Source organism: Notechis scutatus, chromosome 3, assembly GCF_049901735.1.
Source record: "Notechis scutatus isolate UNSWTSFEM ecotype Mainland chromosome 3, rNotScu1.2, whole genome shotgun sequence".
NCBI classification, from domain to species: Eukaryota; Metazoa; Chordata; class Lepidosauria; order Squamata; family Elapidae; genus Notechis; species Notechis scutatus.
Genome location: NC_142011.1, coordinates 187571138 through 187593642, shown reverse-complemented (window position 1 = coordinate 187593642; position 22505 = coordinate 187571138). Strand labels below are relative to the sequence as shown.

Sequence of the window (22505 nt, the reverse complement as noted above, 5' to 3'; positions counted from 1 at the left end):
AGCCCTTGAAGATATGCCTCAATGTCTAACTTAATCTTGTACCTTAAATGTAAATCTGACACAAAATCTAACTTGATTTGGAAACAATTCTGGATTACAACTGTAAATATAGATTCTATCATATTTGAAATTTGGGTAACTCTGAGTGTAAAATTTGTATGCTTCAGACTAAAATTATATAATTCTTAATCTTGCTTTATACTATGTTGACTACTGCTTTTTATATTTACTGTATATATCATTTGGACTCCAAAGACTGATACTTTCAAAAATGATTTAATGCATTTAGTTATTTAAAGTAGTTAATAAAATACAGAATTGAAATATGTAACCTAATTCTACTTATAAATTCCTTATCTACTTTACTTTTCCATTTTGGCATGTTTTTTCTTCTTTTTCTCTCCCCCTCCCCCCCTTCTTCTTTTTTTAAACCACTTAGTTAAAAATACAATACAAAAAAAAAAAAGAATGCCACGTTGCATTATTCAACTTATGTATTTCAGATGCTTTATACTCTGTGTATGAGTATGCGTGTGTGTGCATGTGTATTGTATGTGTGTTCATTCTTATGTAAGAGAACTACTGAAGTGTGTTTTTTCTTGACTGAGTATCACAGCAGCTGTTGCTTCCCCTATAATGTACTTTGCAATCACCTATATCTACAAAGTATTTTTTTTTTAACAATGAACAGTTTAGAACTGACAGGTCTAGTTTCTTGTTCACAACTGCTTATCACAGCATAGATATCATATATGTTTTCCAGGTGCTTTCTATAGTTAGGATACCTTCACAGAAGCTGCTTGTGAAAGATAAGGTCATAAAAGAGATGAAAAATGTGTGAGCATCATACACTCATGGTTTTATCATCAGACGAGATAGCTTTCAGTAAGGACTTCCCAATACAAACGGAAAGCTGCCTAAAAGACAGAGGGGGGAAATGTAGAAAATTTGGATGTTCAGGTGTGCTTTTTATTGAAAGCACACTTATTAAACTAAAGTGCCAGCAGTACCAAAAACAAAACCTGAATGAAAACTCTGCTTCCAATCATAGAGTTACTGAAGGTTCATTTTGTCATTTCATTGTAAGTTTAATATTATATGTTTTCCACTCACAGTTTCATTTGATAGAAGAATGCCCTTACAAATATGATCAGTCAGTCCATCAAAATATCCATCAATAAATTGTGAATCAACCTGAAGTAACGCTTTCTCTATACCTCAATTCTTTGGAAAGTACCGCCTGCCTATTTAGCAGAGAACCCTAATATATTTGTTAACTTTCAAAAACTTGTAAAACATACTTTTCATCAAGCTCCTAATTCGTTGACTGTCATTGTCTTTAATCTCTTTAGCTTTAATTCTAGATATTAATGCTTTATTTCAAACTGCTGACCTTAAATGATATTGCATTCCATAAATAGAACATTACATGTTGGAGTTCAGAAGCAGGCCTTGTTTTTGCTGGTGGTTGCATGTCTACTATTTGTATAAACTGCACAAAATTACGAGAAGTTTCAAAAATATAAAAAGAGAGAGAACATTCCTACAGAGCTGCCATGCCTTGCCTTTTCTTTTTTACACCAGTCAATCAAAATATAAGCAAAATATAATGGCTAACATATAAGAAACACTATAGGATATAGCTATAGATAAATAATTTTTGTCCCCTTTGCTATCATGTCTACCTAGAGTAGGTAAAAAGTTTTTAAAAAGTAAAAGTAAAAAGCTTACAAAAGTAAGAAAGACAATGTGTTAACATTTTTTTAAAAAAAGAAACTCTGATTAAAACATTCCACACTTCATTCTTGACATAATTGCTTTAGTTGCTTTGAACTGAATCCTCTATGTTTCACATTGCAGTTCTATCCCAGTTGTATACTGCATGAAAGGCTAGAAGACTTCAAATAATATACCTTGCTTCAATAGAGGTGAATATGCTACTGGAGACCTGTTCATATACAATTATAATTACAGCAGGAGAACATTAATGTCAGTAGACATTATTTTTAACTTTAAGGCCGGCTTTTGGCACAGGTTGCATAATGCACATCCTTGCTCTATGTCATAAAATTATCAGAGGTACAGGTAGATAAGCACAATTTACAAAGTTCTCTGATGTTATTAAACTTCAGCAACATTATGCCAGGAAAGAGCTGACATAATTTAAACCCTACAACCCTTATTTAATGTATAACACATACTTTTTCCATTTATCCTACAAAGTCATCCAAAACAAAGCATTCGGATATCAACTAGCTCTGCACTAAATTATGGCAGGCTAAGAGAAATCCCAGACCATTTCCCTGGGCCCTAATATTTTCCCTGTTTCCCAGCCTGAGAACTTGAGCACATAACTTTAATCTGCTGGATTTCTCCGACATATCTAACCAGCTGGATAAAGGTTCAATTAATAACATGGTATTCCCAGATACATTACTAAGAGCCCAGTATTATTCCAATTTCCCAGTTTGAGAAGTTTGACTAAACAACTTTAGTCTGCTGAACTTTTCCAACACATCTTCATGAAATGTTAGGCTACTGGACTTCTGCGTCTCATCTGAAGGTGATAAAATTTAATCAACTTGTATTACTTGAATGTGACATTTTAAAATTTAATGTATTATTTTTTCAGGCTAGTTAGTTCTGCCTACATTCTCTCATTAATTCAGTAAGTTGAAAATATGAAAATCTGCATTTAAATCAATATTTAAATGTGTTCTTTTAAGCCAGTTTCTTCTCAATATTAGCATTTATACACATATGGTCTTTCAAAATCCATATTCAATGTATATATTGCATATACTTTTTGAGACCAAAACTGTACTGAATATATCGAAGAACAAAACTGTGCACGATATTATTTTCTATCTTTTTTAAATGTCTCATTTATATATGTTTCTTTTCTGAAACCCAACTTTGTCTCAACAGTTAAGGACAAAAAGGGATGAAGGGGGAGATAATCACAGGTTTTCTGCAACAATAATTTAGGTTCATTTTACCCCATGTTTTCGTGCTTTTTTTCTCTTGACTGCTGCCTATCACTTAGTAATAGGTGCTTATTACTTACAAAGTAGCATTTTTTAAAAATGCTTGTGATGAGCACTATGTTGCTTTTTATGTGAAATGCATAGTTTTCCCATTGCAACACAGAAAAACCAATCATATCCTACAGGATAGTGCTCAAAACTGAGATTATAATATACATGCTTCAAAGTCACATGCCAAAATTCAGGAATACTGTACATGAACATTAAAATTAATATAGAATTGTAATTTGTATAAGACAGAAATGACAATTAATGGAGTTACATTAACTGAAAGTTTTATATATACCATAAGTACTAGAATATAACCAATCCTTTGCATGTATTCATAATATATATGCCAGAAAAGAAATATATCAACAGAATCCTTAAGCTAAGCATTCATAGTGTTACTTTCTAACATTGTGAATTACTTCTGTACAGACTACAAAAGTATGCTCTGTCCTACATATTGGCAAAAAAAATATATCAGAAAATAAAATACAGGCTGAATAGTCAAGATCTTGTTGATGATCAAAGCTCTGTCAAGGATCTTGGAGTACTCATCTCAAATGACCTAAGTGCTAGAGCCCACTGTAACTACATAACCAAAAAGGTGTTAAGAGTTGTTATCCTAATCTTACATAGCTTTTTCTATGGTAATATTACACTAATAACCAGAGCATAGAAAACATTTGCTAGACCAATACTCGAATACAGCTCATCAGTCTGGAACCCACATTACATATCTGATATTAACACGGTTGAGAAAGTCCAGAAATATTTCACAAGAAGAGTTCTCCACTCCTCTACTTGTTGCAGAATACCTTATGCCACCAGACTCGAAATTTTAGACCTAGAAAACCTAGAACTATGCTGCCTTCGGTCCGATTTAAGTATAGTATATAAAATCATACATTGCAATGTCCTACCTGTCAATGAATACTGCAGCTTCAACCAGAACAACACTAGAGCAAACAATAGATACAAACTCAATGTTAATCGCACCAAACTTGATTGCAGGAAATACAACTTCAGCAACAGAGTGATCAATGTCTGGAATACTCTACCTGACTCTGTGGTTTTTTTCCCCAAACCCCAAAAACTTTAACCTTAAGACTGCCTACTATTGACATCACCCCTTTCCTAAGAGGTCTGTAGGGGGCATATGTCTGTGTGCATAAGCGCACCAACATGCCTACCATCCCTGTCCTATTGTTTCTTTTATATATTTTTTATTTTTCTTATATGTATCCATGTATTCATAACTATGTTTTTATTTATACCTATTATCTTGTAAGCAATTGACAAATAAAAATAAATAAAATAAAAATAAAAAGCTTAAGTTTCTATTTGATCTGCTAAACCAGGTTTCCATGTTAATTCTGTGGACTATCTCACATACAATGGAATACAGATTAATTACAATAAGATATATAGTGATATTTTCAGTAGCTAGCCTGGCTTCTTACGCTCTCTCATGGTTACCAGTCTTAATCAAAGATGCTGAAGAATTAACCAGTTAAATCAGAATTAATTATGTGATGGTGGCAGATAAATTGGATTTGAGCACTGCCCACACCAATTGTCAATAGGTTCTCCAAACAAGCAACTTCCCCAAATTTCCATCAAATCCAAAATATGGGAATTGAGCTTGAGACCTTCAACATGCAAGCAAGTAATCTACCGCTGAGATATCTAGGTCTTCATTAATAAGGATCCTGGTAAGACTATGGCTTTTGACAAGTGGTTGCTCTATTGAAGCAAACTCCCATTCTACAGCTGCAGGAAATCACTGTGAATCTTTTGTTATTGACATTCCCACAATATTCACACACAACATACAGATCAAAAGGTTTTTCTTCTGGAAATACAAAGCTGATCATTTTCTTTAGAGGTCTCCAATACAATTATTTCAGGGGTGGGATACAACAGGGTTAACTACCGGTTCAGGATTTATGAAGTTGATTTATGATGTGCTTCCCTGCACAATGCGAGCGCAGGCCTGTAAATCATCATCAGCACACTGCGAGCAGAGAAGAAGCCTTTGAAACAGCCCTCTTTTCCTGCTTTTTTAACTGCCGTTGTGCCTTATTCGGCAACTGAAGTTGAAAAATCAGGAAATAAAGATCAGGTAAGAGCCCGGATGGGCGGGTGGGCAAAAACATCAGCAGACATAGAACCGGTTCTATGTCTGCTGCTCTTCAGAGCTACCGGTTCTACAGAGGTGGACAGAACCGGTAGAAACCCACCCCTGAATTATTTACAGACAAAAAGGTATCAAGCAATGCATATTTCTGTATGCCTTCTTGGTATGATCTCTGTATATATACTATATGAATAGTGTATTTGTAATGTCTGCTTGAACTAAAGTCAAGGAAGTGTTTTAATGAAATGGAATAATTATCACTGTATTTTGATCATGACAACTAAAAGAGAAAACTAACAAGTTGCTTGGAATCCACCAAGGTCATTAATGTATCTCTGACAGAAGTTGATTGATCAATACAGCATCTTTCCAAAGAAGTCAAGAATTTAGAAGATCCTAAAAATTCTCCAGGAATTGTACATATGCTATCATAGATAGCATATAGATAGCACAGAAAGGGAGATGTGAAATAACATTTTAAAGGGCATTTAATTTCCTGAGTATGCAAGCTACATAAAAATGAGTGTTTGGAAAGAAATAAACAATAGGGTTTATTAGGGCATAGGGTCAAATACTCAGGAACAAACTATAGGGTCAAATACTCTCCAATATTTTTTATTCAAGTCCATTAACACTAGTATGCCATAATTGGAAACCCAAATATATTCCACAACAAATATTTTTTTTTTTATTTCTTCTACAAGTAATTTCCCCCAAAGTTAAGCTCAACTGGATCTACAAAAGGAATCTTTTTTTATCTCAAATGTGGTAATCAAAAAGGTCACTGTGTATGTTTATATTTTAATTTTAGCAATCCCTGTTTGCTTCCGGGAAAGGTAAAACCGGAAGCAGATATTTCAAATGTTTGTTTAAAACAGATTGCAGTATCTGATCTTAAAGAAAACAAGTCATACTCCAGAAGAACTGTTAATTGAAGAAAAATATTCCTTCAGATTATTTTTTTTACTTTTGTAGCAACTACTCATTCTGAAAAAGCAACCTCAAGCTTTAGAAAACAGTGGAGTACATACAGACACACAGAATTACTATATTTGAGTATATAATTAGAAGATTCTGGATTAAAGAGAATCCAAGAAAAAATTCCTTCACTTTTGTATATAAAATAAAGCATCTGATAATGCTGATCTTTAAAATCATTTTCACAAATTATAAACAGTAACTTTGTTTTTTTTATCCCATTATTTTAAGAGATACCTCTCATTGTACTTCATATGCTATCTTTGTTTATTCAGAATTACTGTGCCCTTCATTTTCTTTAAAACTCTTCATAAAGGCTCCGGGAAGAATTAAAAATAAATTAAAAAAAATAAGACACTGTTAGCTTGAAAAAACATGAAGTATTTTCATGGAATGATAATGTCAGTCCTAAGGGGGTTGTGGGGCTTGATGCCAAGCCAAGCTGGGGGCTGTTCAATCACCTCTATCACAGCTCTATCAGTGTCTACACTCCAGTCAAATCCAGAGAAAACAAGGAGTCAAAGATGCAGGTCAATAAGCTTATAGACGATTTGCACAAACGGTTCCTCCAGCAAGGTAAAAAACAAAGTCATATTGGCTTTTTGGGAGGGTTTCTTTTTTCCCCTTCCCTTTTGAACTCTTTGGGCTAAGCACGTCCTGAAAAACTCGTCACTATATGCAAGACATGCAAAGTATTCTTAATCCTGTTAAGAAAAAAATAGCAAAGTTATCATCCATAAAAACTTCCCCGTGGACCTCAAAATGATTACAGGTAGAACCACCTTGTCTTAATTCTGCTTCTGGCTATTTAGCATTAGAAAAACACAAAAGATATTCTTGAAAAAGTAGAAAATCATTACTGATTCAAAGCATATCTTTTTTAAAAAAATAACTTTTGACCTTTCTGATTATCTTAAATATACACAAATAGGACAGCAAATAAGTTGGCTGTTTGAACAAAACACAAAAGCTGCAGAAAATATTTACACATGGTCACATAAAGTCAGAAAGTAGAGGAGATAGTGGAAACTTTTCCAGTTTGCCAATGATTTCGTTAGCATTAAAAGGCCCCCATTAGGTCCTTACAACTCCAGCAGGAAAAAGAAAAACACTAAATCAAATAACAATGGGATCAGTGTAAATGAATACTGACATCCTTAGTCAAAAAAACACTAAAATTCTAAAGCCCAGCTCCTGGAATCAGCACCAACTCCATCTTTCTGATTTCAAGTTGTTATTCATATCCAGACCCTTACCATATAGACATCCTGAATTATTAAAATATCCAACACCAAACCTGCAGGGAAGAATCAACCTTACCAATATCAACTGGCACCAAATATTCCCATGAGCCTTTAAAACAGCTGTGTAAATGTGTGTGTGTGTGTGTGTGTGTGTGTGTGTGTGTGTGTGTGTGAGAGAGAGAGAGAGAGAGAGAGAGAGAGAGAGAGAGAGAGTACATTCCCAAAAGTATCAAGTATCTTCAATAGCACCTCCTGATAGTACCAAGAAGTTAAGAGAGAAACTACCAGAGAAGTTAAGAGAGAAACTACTTTCAGCTCCTTCAAGGATGATAAAAAAATACCATGATTAAAAAGTGGCTAAGAGATCCAAGAGTATTAATAGAAATATATTTATTTATTTTTATGGCTCAATTTGTATTCAATGGTATTCAATTTATATGGCTGCCCATCTCAGTCAATGACTCTGTTTCCTTGTTTTTATTCTGGTGCAGATTGTCGATTAGGGCACCCAAGGCTGTCTCCATGCCAAAACTGATGATCCATTTATTTTAAGAGTTCCTAGACCTGCACCTGGATACTGGTCTATAGTCATGCAAAGACCATTCTTTAAACCTGTGACCTTTTGTGTGAGAACATTGAGTTCCTGTTGGAATTTTTTTTTTGCATGTATATTGTACATTTGTGTTCAGACTACCAACATTGTTTATGCTTATGTTGTTTTTTGCATTTTTTTTAATTATAAGCCACAAAGTTATTGGGAATTGGATGACCTGTAAATTTGTGTTAAAAATAAACTGATAAATAAGCGACTACACCATTCATTTTACACACACACACACACACACACACACACACACACACACACACACAATGTCCTTCATTGATAATAGAAAGATTATATCAATTATGTTGACTATGTTATACTGTGGAATGTGCTCAGGAAAATGGAAATCCCTCATCATATATGAAATCAGGAAGCCACAATATACACAGAACTATAATCACCCCAAAGAGCATGATAGCAATAAATACATTTAAAAAATAAATATCAGAAAACAGACTAGCTTAATGTTGGCAAAAGAGTGAAACAAGACTGTATATGTTCCTCTTTTGTATTCAACCTATATGCTGAATATATATGTTAAGGGAAGACAGTTTGGAAAATGATAAGCATAGTTTTAAAACTAGAGGAAAAAGCGTCAATAATCTTATCTGTGTTGATGACACTACCCTGATAATTGAAATTGAAAATGATCTACAAGCTCTGTAATAAAAATTAAGGAGAAAACTGGAAAAAATGGGATCAAGATTAAATGTAAAGAGCAAACTAAGAATAACAGATAGAATGACCAGCAGGAAGACATTAAAAGTATAGATAACTTCTTCATTCTATATTTGGCCATTAATAGTGAAGGAATAAACAAAAAAGAAATGTTGTAGATTAGCACTTGGTATAGGCATGAAGGCAATGGAAAAGATGCTGTGATTATCAGTTGTTGTAGCCAAGAAATGAAACCGTTGGATCATATAAAAATCTGGCTCAGTGTTCTTACTCGAGACACAAAGGACAAGGCTCCAACTTTTTGACACGTTATATGGAAAACCTAGCTTTCTGGAAAAGGCTCTAATGCTGAGAAAAGAAGAAAGAAAGAGAATAAAATAGTGGAGGATTTGAAAAACTAGTGTAGATATAGATCATTAGGAAGAAATTCTATCTATGTGTTTGCTAGCAACTGAAAATGATTTGATGACACATAATCAATCAATCAATCAATCTAGCACCAAACAAGAGTAGCATTATAGCCTATGCTTTCTCAAGCTGACTTCAGAGATTACTTCAGTAGGCAGAAAAGTAGGTGTACAATTGTCAATAAAGCATTAAGACACAGCTGGCTATGAAAAAATTTACTAAGAAGTGGCCTTATTTAATAGCTTTCCCAGAAAGAGATATGCCTTACAACAGTGGTGTCAAACTGGTGGCCTACGGCCTGGATGTCTCACGCACAGGCCACACCCACCCAAACTCCGCAAAGGCAAAAAGCGTCCCGATAAGTCATGTGATATGATCGACTTTGACATCCATGCCCTATAATGTCCAAGGGGTCACTGTATGTTTATAAGACAATTCCAAAGAAAACAAATCAATTTACATTATGCCTGAACCAAGAACTGCATATTACTGATTACCTTTATTACAAAAGTATTCCACATCTTCACAGTTCAGATTCCCAGACTCAAATTCTGCAGAAAAGTTTCCCTCCAGGGGAAAGTCTTCTTTGGATATAATGTCATTTTCCTCAGACAGGCACTCTTCCTCTTCATCCTCAACAGCATCTTCAAGGGGGCCTTTAAAAAAACAAGAACACTGTACCAATACAGCAGCAAAAGCCACACCTAAAGATTTTGTTTGGGATTCTGTATGTAGAAACAGGTGATCAACCAGAAAAGAGCATAGGTAACAACAAAATATGAGTTATAAAAGTTGCTAACTTTTGTTAGCATACCATAACAAAGCATACCTTTGTTATGCAAACAAAGGGTGAGAAACAAAGGGAGAAAAATATCCTTAACAGCTGGCACTGAAAGAGAAGTATATTATAAATTAGGGAATATTAATGATTGATAATGTAAGAATGAATAGATAGATAGATAGATAGATAGATAGATAGATAGATAGATAGATAGATAGATAGATAGATAGATAGATAGATAAATAGATAGATAGATAGATAGATAGACAGACAGACAGACAGACAGACAGACAGACAGACAGACACACACACACACACACACACACGTATGGTATTCAGCTCTGTTCGGATATTTTCCCACGTCATTATAGTAGTGCTTTTAAAGTTGTAGCAACGTTTCGGCAGAATCTCATCTGCCATCATCAGGCTTCTGTATTGTGTTCACAGACGAACACAATACAGAAGCCTGATGATGGCAGATGAGATTCTGCTGAAACATTGCTACAACTTTAAAAGCACAACTATAATGATGTGAGAAAACACCTGAACAAAGCTGAATACCATACCTGTAAGTACCCACGAAAACTTAAGAAATATAGATAGATAGATAGATAGATAGATAGATAGATAGATAGATAGATAGATAGATAGATCAATCGATCTTTGGTTATTCGGGTTTTCTCCCATGTAAAATTGGAAGTATCTTGGTGACGTTTCAAGGAAGTCTCATTCGTCATCTTCAGGCTTGTCTTCGGCTTTGTGCTTCTCAGAGTAATGTGAGCTTGCAGCTGCTTCTTCCTTTTAACTGCTAGTGGGGGTGTGACTTGATTGGGTGGGGGCTTGGCTGTGTTCTGATTGGGTGGGGGTGTGCTCTCATTGGTTGGGGGTTTGGCTGTGTTCTGATTGGTTGGGGTTGGCTGTGTTCTGATTGGCTGGGGTGTGTTCTGTTCAGGTGGGGGCTTGGTTGTGCTCAGGTTAGTCTTAGTTGCCGGGGGATTTGAGCTGGTGAGCTGTGATCTTATTGTTTGGCTTCGAGTTCGTGGTCGTGCCACATCTTCATGGTGGGCATCAGTTCGCTTCATGTATGGGTCGGAGGGGTTTGAAGTGGGTAGTGATGCAGCTGCGGTACGGCTTCTGGTCCATGGTCATGTCTCATCATCTGTGTGGGTGTGAATCTGCTTTCTGCGTGGAGGTGTGATGGTAGCATCTTGTGTGGCCCTCGTGGGTGTGGGTCTGGTGTCATTCATCATGTTAGGTACTCGTCTGTTCATGAGGGCGGGTTTCCAAATGGCTGGTAAGCGGGAGGTGTCATCTCTTTTATTCATGCTGTGTGGGCGTTTTTCTATCTCTATGGCTTCTCTGATTATTAGTCAAAATGTTGCCAAGGCACTTCCAATTTCACGCAGGAGAAAACCCAAATAACCAAAGATTCACATACAAATACCAGTGAAAACCTATTTTTAAGAAGATATTGGATTACCATTAGTCTGAAGTGGAAGGTCCCTCCAAGGTCCCTTTCAATTCTGTTATTCTCTGTTATTCTATTCTATTCATCATTTAAGAACTCTTGTTTGTCCTTAAGGATTTTAGAGTCCCATCAATTGTTCTGGAGAGATTAGAATGCTAGAATTATCTCAGCTTATCTCAGATTGTATACCATGTCCAGAGTGTCAGTTCAGCCATCTTATGCTTGTGCACCATCTTGCTATTAAGTCTAACCATATCTACAATCTACAGTTCTGGAATTATCTTGATGTCATTCATCTAAGTACCAATAACACTTTACTGTTCAGAGGCAAAACATAATACTTGCAAAAGTTATGTTAAACTACATTTTGGAATTAGTATGTTAATATAATTAAAATTATGTTTACTAAAATTTCATTCAAAGTACTTCCATTAAATAATATTACCATCTAAATAATATTATATAAAAGTATTACATAAAAGTATTGATAAAATATTATTTATCAATAAATAATACAATTCATTTTATTAAAAATATAACTTAGATTTGAATTATCTAACTTGAAGCAGCAAAGCTATGACTCATATTACATCTCAAATAACTGTTCACTCAGTAAATACATTAAGGAACTAGCACAACCTAGTTACTATTTATTATTATTTGTTTATTACGTTTGAATATGCTAACTAGTATATTCTAAGTTTTTAATCAGGCTGCTATAGCTAAGATATTCAAATTAAAAACCAATAGATAGGCAGATAACCAATTTTTAAAAACACTGAATCCTAGTTGCAAAGCTTTGATGAATGTCTTATTGTTCCCACCAGCTCATGTATTTATTGTGCTTATTAAAAATATTATTTTTATTTTATCTCTACAGGAATATCAAGAAAGTGTACAACAGATCAAAATAAGAAAAATAATTAAAAAAATAAAACTATAGATATATAAGAGCCAACAATAACACTATTTTTAAAGGACACGTTATAAATGGATCTTAACTCTTTTTCCTACAACCAAAAGAGGGGACCTGGAGACAAACACAACATTAGAAGTATTACATTCCATAATTTCAGTGACCAACAAATAAAACTTCCATGAGCAGTGATGTCCTTGAATTTCCACCTGAGAACGCTGGTTTATGATGAAATGGAATATTGTCTACATATCCAGATTCACTGTTATCTTTTCTCAGACTTCAAAGAAAGCCCAGAAAATAGATAAATTTTAGCAACACTTTAAAAAAAAAATTTTTTTAATAGTTATTTTAAAAGCTCACAAAGAAAAAATGTGACTACTTTAGAGAGATGGTGCGTTAACACTCTTATGAATTCTAAAACACCTTTTCTGAATCATTTTATGGATTTATGTTACATGAGGTTTTTGCAGGAGAATAACTAAAACATAAACTGAGAAAAAACTGTATAAATTTTTAATCTAAGAGAATTTAGTCCCCTCTTTTCAATATTTATCTAGATTAACTGTGTATGCCACCATTCTCTTACATCACATGACAGAACTTAGTAGATTACCAAAGAGTAAAGCAGTATCAGTTACAGGTGCTACAATGCAGGTGCTACGATGCAGTAAATAGAAAATGAATCTGCACCAAAGTTATAATACTATATTTAAAACATAAATTATTATATTATGAATTTAAGAGAAACGTAGACTTTCAATATAATGATTTGCATGCTCTTGATCCTTTCAGTTGGTCCATCTCTCTCTTTGGGTAATTCTTGACAGTTATTTTTCATTACCAGTATTCCTAAAAATATATACAGTACCATCAGAACTGTATTTGAAATTTCAACAGTTTCAAAAAAATAATTAATCTCCGTCTCTAAATTGAATTCTGATAAATTGAATTGCTATTTTCAGATTTAGCTATATACTATTATACTGCCTAAATTGTTCTACAAAAATGCAAACCTGATCTATTATGAAATATTAAACAATCAAAGCTGGAAGCTATCTGGATGAACCTATAGGTCATTGTGTGGATATAGCTCAAACAAACTAATTTTCAGCTACATGGATATTGGTAAATATAGACCTACTTTAGTATTCAACTATGATTATCCTCAGATTTAACTTCCCTTTTTAATCAATGATATATCATAAAAATTCTAATATGGTTGCACCTGCCCCACAGAACAACATTGCCCTAAGTTATGTGGAGTTCACCATATCATGCTTTTCACAAAACCTGGCTCTTCCAACAGAGCCTGGGATACAGTAGTTATGATCTGTTCCTTAATATTAGACTTCTTTTTTTTACCTACATATTGGAGTCTTTGTTGTGTTCCTCTCTGATGTGTTCTTCTTTTTCACATGAACATCATCATCATTTGTGAGTTTCATCTTTTGTTTTTCATTTTTTTCCTTTAATCCTAATTGAGGCAACATACAAGTTCAACTAAATAAATACATAAAAAGTCTCGTTCTACTACCGCTTAAGTATAGAATAACAGAATTGGAATGGACCTTGGAGGTCTTCTAGTCCAACCCCTGCTTAGGCAGGAAATCCTATGCCATTTCAGATAAATGCTTGTCCAATCTCTTTTTTAAAACTTCCAGTGTTGGAGCATTCACAACTTGTTGTTCCACTGATTAATTGTTCTAACTGTCAGAAAATTTCTTCTTAGTTCCAGATTGCTTCTCTCCTTAATTAGTTTCTATCCATTGCTTCTTGTCCTTCCCTCGGTGCTTTGGAGAATAGTTTGACTCCCTCTTCTTTGTAGCAATCCTTGAGATATTGGAACACTGCTGTCATGTCTCCCCTTGTTCTTCTTTTCATTAAACAAGACAATTCCAGCAACAGTTTTTTTATGTTTTAGCCTCATCTTTGTTGCTCTTCTCTGTACTCTTTCCAGAGTCTCAACATCTTTCTTACATCGTGGCAACCAAAACTGAATACAGGATTCCAAGTGTGGCCTTGCCAAGGCGTTATAAAGTGGTATTAACACTTCGTGTGATCTTGAATCCCTCTGTTTATGCAGCCTAGAACTGTGTTGGTATTTTTGGCAGCTGCAGCACACTGCTGGCTCATATTTAAATGATTAAATATGAGTATAATTCAGAACTTTTAATGAAGACCTGTATAGAAGTTTTAGAATGGTTTCATGTTAAAAGCAAGTAAAATCAAACTATCACCTATCAATCTATATAAACATCTATCATTTATCTATCTATCATCAAGTGAGGTACTAATACCACTCTATAAAGCCTTAGTAAGACCACACCTAGAGTACTGCATCCAGTTTTGGTCATCACACTATAAGAAGGATGTTGAGACTCTAGAAAAAGTACAGAAAAGAGCAACCAGGATGATTAGGGAACTGGAGACTAAAACATATGAAGAATGGTTACAGGAACTGGGCATGGCTAGTCTAGTGAAGAGAAGGACCGGGGAGACATGATAGCAGTCTTCCAATATTTGAGGGGCTGCCACAGAGAGGAAGCGGTCAAGCTATTTTCTAAAGCACAGACAAGGAATAATGGATGGAAACTGAACAAGGAGAGATTTAACCTGGAAATAAAGAGAAACTTTCTGACAGTGAGAACAACCAACCAATGGAAGAAGCTTGCCCTCGGAAGTTGTGGGAGCGCCATCACTTGAGACTTTCAAGAAGAGATTGGACTGCCATCTGTCAGAAATGGTGTAGGGTCTCCTGCTTGGGCAGGGGGTTGGACTAGATGACCTACAAGGTGCCTTCCAACTCTGATTATCTGTTATTATCTATCTATCATCTATCTCCACCCATCCATCTTCCCTCTGTTCTCAAATTCTGTGTCTTGCACAAAAGCAAATAATTTCAAATCACTTTAGACCCGTTTGACAAGGGTAAGAAGGGTATGACACTGTTTTTGAAGACTGCAGATTCACACACACCTGGTGTAATTGAGTTAATCCAGAAGACAAAAGCTTTTTTTTTTTTTTGGCCAAGGAAAATGGAAAGTATTTTAAATGAACAAGTTTTTTTTCCTGCAGCTGCTCACTTTTAACATTAGTTGCATCAGGGGATCTGTGGGAAGGAAACATTTTTTATTAATTTTTTCCTTATCTGAGAGAAGAATGTTGCGCGAGGTTTTTTTTTTTTTTTCATTTATGTTCCTTGCCTGCAGGTAGAAGACTAGAGAATCATATAGTACAATTTTTTTTTCTTTTGATTAATTTCGTTCCATGTGTGTCATGTTATTTTTTTATATATAATTGATTTCAGGTTTTGCTCATGGCTGTGCATCTTTTTATATATCTTTGCCTACTGCCTTTCTTCAATCAAGAAAGTTGAAGAAAATTACCCGAATTTTATAAAGTTTATTAAAAAGAGCTCTATGGGTATTTAAATTGAGTTTTGAAATGCTAATACAAGGAAGATATTAGAGAATGTTAATGCTGGGTTCAATTTGACCTGAACACTATTCAAGAAAGGGTCAAATTTCATTCAAATATTTTCTTTACAGTAAAAAAAAAAAAAGAAGAAGAACCCTTTGATTTTATAAAAGTGGATTAACATTCATCATTGTTCAATCTTTTGGCACCTTGGTGCATGACAGAATTAACTAAGCTTGAGTATAAAGTTTTCAAAAGCCTTTAGATGTTTAAGTAGTTTAGAACTTTCCAGTATTTTTTAATAATGTTCTTTCACTTGCCTTATTTAAGAGGTTTCACTGAAATTTCCATTGAGGAGAGGTAACTAATCCAATCCAACCCATCTTCTCCTCAATAAAGTTTTTTTTTTTAATTTTGAACTATGGACATCAGATGATATTATCTATTATATTGTTTATACAAAAATGGGATACTATTGATGTCTTATAATGGTGAATGGTAGTTTTTTTATTTTTAGGTAATGGATACTAACTTCAATGTGAATATTAAAATGCAAATAAGAAGATTCTTGTTTCAATATTTTTACTATACAATATTATCAGGTTCTATGTTCTAAGTATGACTAACACATTGAGAAGTTGCCTTGATTGAAAATATTTACCTGGAAATGATGGGAAATATTCACATGCTATCACTATCACTACCTCCAGTTATTAGTAGTAGTGCCATAAGCTCAAAAGTAAGTTTATCCCAGTTTAAGGAATCTTGATCATGCCTTCATGAAGATACTCCTTACGACTAGTTTATATATTTGATAATAGATTCTGGAGGCTGATGTGTTTGTTGTAAAGTAAAATTTGATAGGAGAAAAATAAAGAATGTCCCATGTATCCATTCAATATCAAACACTGTACAAGATATACTATGATATACTGAGCACTGCTATTAACAAGTTTTTGCCTATTCATATCTGTTATAAGAAATAAAAATAGGATGTAAGTAAAGCTTTGAAGACTATAATAATACTCCAGTGTGTTTAGTGATTAACATACTTCTTATGATTAAGTGAACCTTGCATTAAGATCAGTGCAAGATCAAAGAAAACGAACACTAATTTCTTCCGGAAATTTTGCATCTCCTGTTTAAATATTCACTACTTTCTTTTATTTCTTCAAAGGCCAGATTAATTTAGAATATCCATTTTACATGCACACACACACACACACACACACACACACACACACAAGTTATATGCTCCATTTCTATATCACGGAACCAATATATTGACACAGGAACAATATACTTAAGGTTATATATGTATATAATTCATATTTACAAATGGAAATATGAAATATTTAAAAATAACAATGGAGACTTACGTCACCATAAATACCATTACCAATATATAATTATGTGAGCCAAGCTTGAGATCTTGTTATATTTAAGCCATACCCAATTGAAGCCGGCAAAGAACCCCACCTCAGTTTATTGAAGGAAAACCAAATATGGGTAGTTTTTTGGAACATGAATATTTAATTTATCTACAGGCAAAGAAAGAAAATATTCAAAACATCATCTTAGGATGTGTTTTAGGTCACAGAAAATTACAGAACCTAGTCAATCTTCTCTAGGCTAAGTCTGCCCATATATTTTGATGGCAGACAACTGGAATTTGCTAGGGCTATCTGCTAGAGTGGAAAGTCAGAAAAATGTCACAGAAGGCAGCGACACCAAAAAACTTTTTCTTCCTTATTGCCAAGAAAACTTTTCCATGTCATTATAGTTGTGCTTTTAAAGTTGTAGCAACATTTCAGCAGAATCTCATCTGCCATCATCAGGCTTGTGTGTCTCTGTATTGAGTTCTGCTCTGCTGTGCTGTGAGTCAGACTTTCACAGCCTTTTCTGCTGATTTAAATTTGGTGCTGGCCTACTGTTGTGCCAGAATGGTTTTTTTAGAGCTTTTCATTCTGATTGGTTGGGAGTCTTGGTCTGTGTTTGTTGGTCTTGGAGTTTGCTGTGTTCTGCTTGATTGGTGGTGTTTCTAATATCTTCTGTCTGTTTTGTGGCTTGTTTGGACAACACACCCCGACCCAGAAACACACACACACACACACACACACACACACACACACACACACAAAATTATCTTGATTGGCTGGCAACATTGTGTTTCCTTTATTGGAGGCTTTTAGTGCAACTTGGCTCCCAAGGCCTAAATGGAATGGCTATCATTTATTAGGAAGCTAGGTTTCATCTGGGTGCCTGGTTTGGGTGTGTTTCAACAAAGCTGAATGCCATATATATATATATACACACAACAACCTGTAATGTACTGCCGTAACAAAGAACTACAATGCTGGAAACATATGACTTAAATATATATATATATATATGTATATATGTATATATGTATGATTTGGCTCTGGAACTTATGGGAGATCACTAAAATTACAATTGTTGATTCAAAGAAAGTGTAGGATAGTTGCCTTCATGTTAGATTTTTGTCAAATGTGTTGATTAACTTAAATTTGGATTTGGTTCGGATGGCTTCTTCTCTTGCAAAGTGGTTGTATTGAAGTCTGACATATCTGTTGGCCTCTTGTCCTTTCTTATTTTGAAATATTTGAATCTTTCTCTAGCCATTTCATTTGTTCTCCTTGGGTATCTTCATAAATAGAACTGCTTTTAACCCAAAGGATATTTGATGTAAACCTGTATGCCAGAATTGTCTTATCAGTGAGTTGGCTGGCATATAAATTTAATAAATAAATAAACTGTTGCATCCTAGGTTTCCCTGAAGGGCCATGAATTCAATTCTAATTCTTGTTGCTATATTCTGTGCACTTCTGCATTACTCTTATAAATTGCTGCACAATTTATCTTAGTTCATCTATGTCAGCTGGTACTGGATTTGGTCGTAGTCTGTGAATTATTGGTTTCTCAGAATAGGTCCATTTGTATAACTCCCTTCCAATCATTAGTAGTATTTACTGTATATTGCTTTGCTTTGCCAGAGCTATTTCTTTTGGTAACACATGCATAGGTGGAAGGTTTACTTCTGATTATGCTTTTTTTTTTAAACCAACTCTGTTCTGTCTCTGTCACTAGCTAGGTTACAATGGTTGGTATCCTCCACTTGTGATACAAATAGAATCTTAGTTCTTTGAATTTCTGGTATTAATTGGTTCAAATTCTTTTTATAATATTCACAAAGTATGTAATTTTGGAAGTGTATGCTAATACACAGGACTCACAGTCAGTTTTGTATCAGCATGGAGGTTGAAAGTTGATTTCTAAGTGCTAGAGAATTGTTTTATGATAAAAGACAAGCATAAGAATAAACTGAATGCTTAGTGAATAGTTCAACACTGAGCAGAAAATAAAATAAAACAAAGTAATGTCCCCCTGGCTGTTTAATGTATTTATGGATAAGTGTATAAAGAGTGATGTTAGATAAGTGTTGGTTGGTAATGTGAGTTTGTATGCCATGTTGACTGAACATTTGAATGATTTGCAGTGAATATTACATTATAGGGTGCAAAAAGGAGCATGAATTTGAAAAGTAATACACTAGAAAATAAGATTGTCCTACATGACAGCAAAAATAGAGTGAACTATTTGTAAGGAAGGGCAAGAAACATAAAAGTTAAGTCGAGTGTGCTGGGAATAGTATATTTAAGAAATGTGTTGGTAAAGTAAGAAACAGGGTTAAAAATGAATAGGTGATAGCTGGTGGGGATTAAATACATCAGAAAGTGCCCACTACAAAAGAAGGACAATGAGGTAATATGGCTGTACAAACAAGTGAGTATCAAATCATGAAATAAATCTATGAAGAAAGGCAAAGCTTCAGAGAAAACAGAAGACCAATAATGTTGTGGGGTACTGGATGAGACTCTGAAAAATACCGCTATGAGAAGTTTAAAGAACAAAAGACAAAGTATGAAATGGTATATGGACATGGCGCATATAAGGATCATTTGCAAAGCCAGAAAGATATGGAGAAATTCAGTGAATTGTGTTGGTGATAAATAGAATTAATGAGACTTCATTTTACTTTTCTCTATTCCTGCTTGTAATTTCTTTTGCGCATTGCTTGTTTCTTTCACTACTTGAGAAGAATAGTATGATAATGGGAAAATGATTTCAAAGGCTCCCGTACAGCATACTGTCACACTATATATTACTGTATTTAAAAGCCTCTAAAAGTACCTTCCACTAAAAAGGCATTCCAGGTTTGGGGAGGTAAGGGACACTGAGAAGGCCCTCTCCCAGATAGCTTTATCACCATTAAGAAGGGTACCCAAAATAGGTCTTCCAATAAATTATTTTAGAAATTGGGTAGAAGCATATAGGATATTTTGATCCCATGCTGTAAATGCTTTTATGATTTAGTATCAGTGATCTTGAATGGGAACAAACTGGGAGCAGGGAAATGATATATTAATAGGAGTCTATAGAGATTCTCAGTAATCCAGGTTATAGTTGTCCCAAAGGTACTGTTTTCAAGAAGCAACTGGACTTTCTGTTTTTTTCTTTGAAGACGTTTTGCTTCTCATCCAAGAAGCTTCTTCAGCTCTGACTGGATTTCCCACCATCTAATCAGAGCTGAAGAAGCTTCTTGGATGAGAAGCGAAAAGTCTTCAAAGAGAAAAAAAACAACAGAAAGTCCACTTGGCTCTGGAAAAATGCACCTTTGGGATATACTAATAGGAAAATACAAAGACAATCCAGTTTCATTTAAAATATTTGTCACCATGTTTTGCTTTTCCTGAATTATCTTATTTGCTTAATTTTTATTGGTTTAAGTTAACTACAAAGTTTAGCTTAAAGATCTTACAGCAATCTGCAGCCAGCTATCCTGAAAAAAACTGCTTATATTTCCAGTGAAATCTGAACTCCATACACACGCCTACAATAATTAACCTAAAGTTAATGATCATGTTATTGTTTACATGGCTATTTAACCTGAAATGAAAGATTCAGATCATAAAAAACTCCAATTAACCAAGAACTATTTATTTTGCTCTCAATTTGCATCAGTCACTGTAATTAACTTCTTGAAGGTATACTTACACACAAAATAGAAACCAAAGCAGGATTATTTTCCGTTTTTGTTCAAAATGGTTGATTGCATAGACTATGGAAATGAACACTGAATATTGGTTACAAATAAAGAACACTTCAGGTTCTCTGATAAATTGAAAGATTAAGTAAGCAGGTTTAAATAAACATTTGGTGGACTGTATGTCTCATTCATCCCCAATGTATTTTATTTATTTATTTATTTGTTTGATTTGTCAATCGCTTACAAGATAATAGGTATAAGTATATACATAGTTATGAATACATGAAATGGTTACATATAAGAAAAATAAAAGAAACAATAGGACAGGGATGGTAGGCACGTTGGTGCGCTTATGCACGCCCCCTACAGACCTCTTAGGAAAGGGGTGAGGTCAATAGTAGACAGTCTAAGGTTAACGTTTTTGGGGTTTGGGGAAGAAACCACAGAGTCAGGTAGAGTATTCCAGACATTGACCACTCTGTTGCTGAAGTCGTATTTCCTGCAATCTAGTTTGGTGCGATTAACCTTGAGTTTGAATCTATTGTTTGCTCTAGTGTTGTTATGGTTGAAGCTGAAGTATTCATTGACAGGTAGGACATTGCAATATATGATTTTATATATTATACTTAGATCGGACTGAAGGCGGCGTAGTTCTAGGTTTTCTAGGAGGGGGAGAGAGAGAGAGAGACATAAATACACACACAAAGAGAGGGGGGAAGGAGGGAGGGAGGGAGGGAGAGAGAGAGAGAGAGAGATTCGTAATGAGGGTTGAGGGTCATTCTCCAAGCTTATAGCTCGGTTTCTGAACATTTTGTTAGCAGGCTAGATAACATCTTCAGAGAAGTTTAGGGGATGTCATTGTCAGTGTTCCTCTATTTATAAGAGCTTTGTCTGGTCAATACGTCTTGTGATGACCTCCCCATTAATACAAATACAAAATTTAAACAACCACAGCAGAAAATATGGTTGATGAAGGTACAAAAAAAGCACCAAGATCAAGGAGCTGAAACAACTCCTTTTCTGAATAAGGAAAGACAGCAAAGTTTGGAGTTTTTTTTTCTTAGAATAAAGGAAACTAAGGAAAAAAATTACAAAATTAAACATTGTATCCTACAAAAATAAACATTTTAAGAAGATTGTAGACAGAAGTTTTTGCTTCCTAATTTTTAGAACTAGAACTATCTAATAAGATTAATACTATGGAGTTCAACACAAAAGCATCCAGTGAAGGGATGAAACAAATTTAAATGATTCAAACATATATTATTCTTAGGGGGATTCAAACATATATTATTCTGGAATATCACAAGCCATACTGTAGAGGATTTAAAAAAAAAAAAAGCTTTTCCACACAAAGTCATTTCAGACACTTTAGTATACAGTATATACATTTTATTCTAGATGGAGATCATAATATATGTTTATACTAGAAGCATAAGGTCCCATGCTGAATTCCTATAATCTTTACTTGTCCATACTAGCCAGGAGTCAGGCAGAAAATACATTTCATGTGTGGTTGTTGTTATCTTAACCAAGAATGGAAATAACTGAAGATTTAACAAACTGGCAAAAGCATCTAGTTATAGTGATAGGAAAGGTTTTGTCTTGAGTCTCTGAGAAATACCAACATATTATAACAAAGCTATGGACATGGTTTGCAGTTCTCTTTACATAATTACATCAGTGAATTTAGTATGAACTTTGGGTAAATAGAGGTACATCATCTACAAAAGGTTTGGAGTGGGCATAGCATCTTAATATGCTGCAT

General features: G+C 34.4%; 1 protein-coding gene across 2 annotated transcripts in view; it reads right to left on the bottom strand.

The window, feature by feature from the left end:
- The window catches only part of ZFPM2 (zinc finger protein, FOG family member 2), a 354197-nt gene that overhangs the window by 268586 nt on the left and 63106 nt on the right, over positions 1–22505 (bottom strand). Inside the window, exon 2 of one of the 2 annotated variants that reach the window (XM_026689877.2) lies at positions 9582–9740. The exons of the other annotated variant lie outside the window; for it this stretch is intronic. Coding sequence (XP_026545662.2) covers positions 9582–9740 — 159 coding nt within the window. The remainder of the gene's footprint in view (positions 1–9581; positions 9741–22505) is intronic. 2 annotated transcript variants of the gene reach the window in all.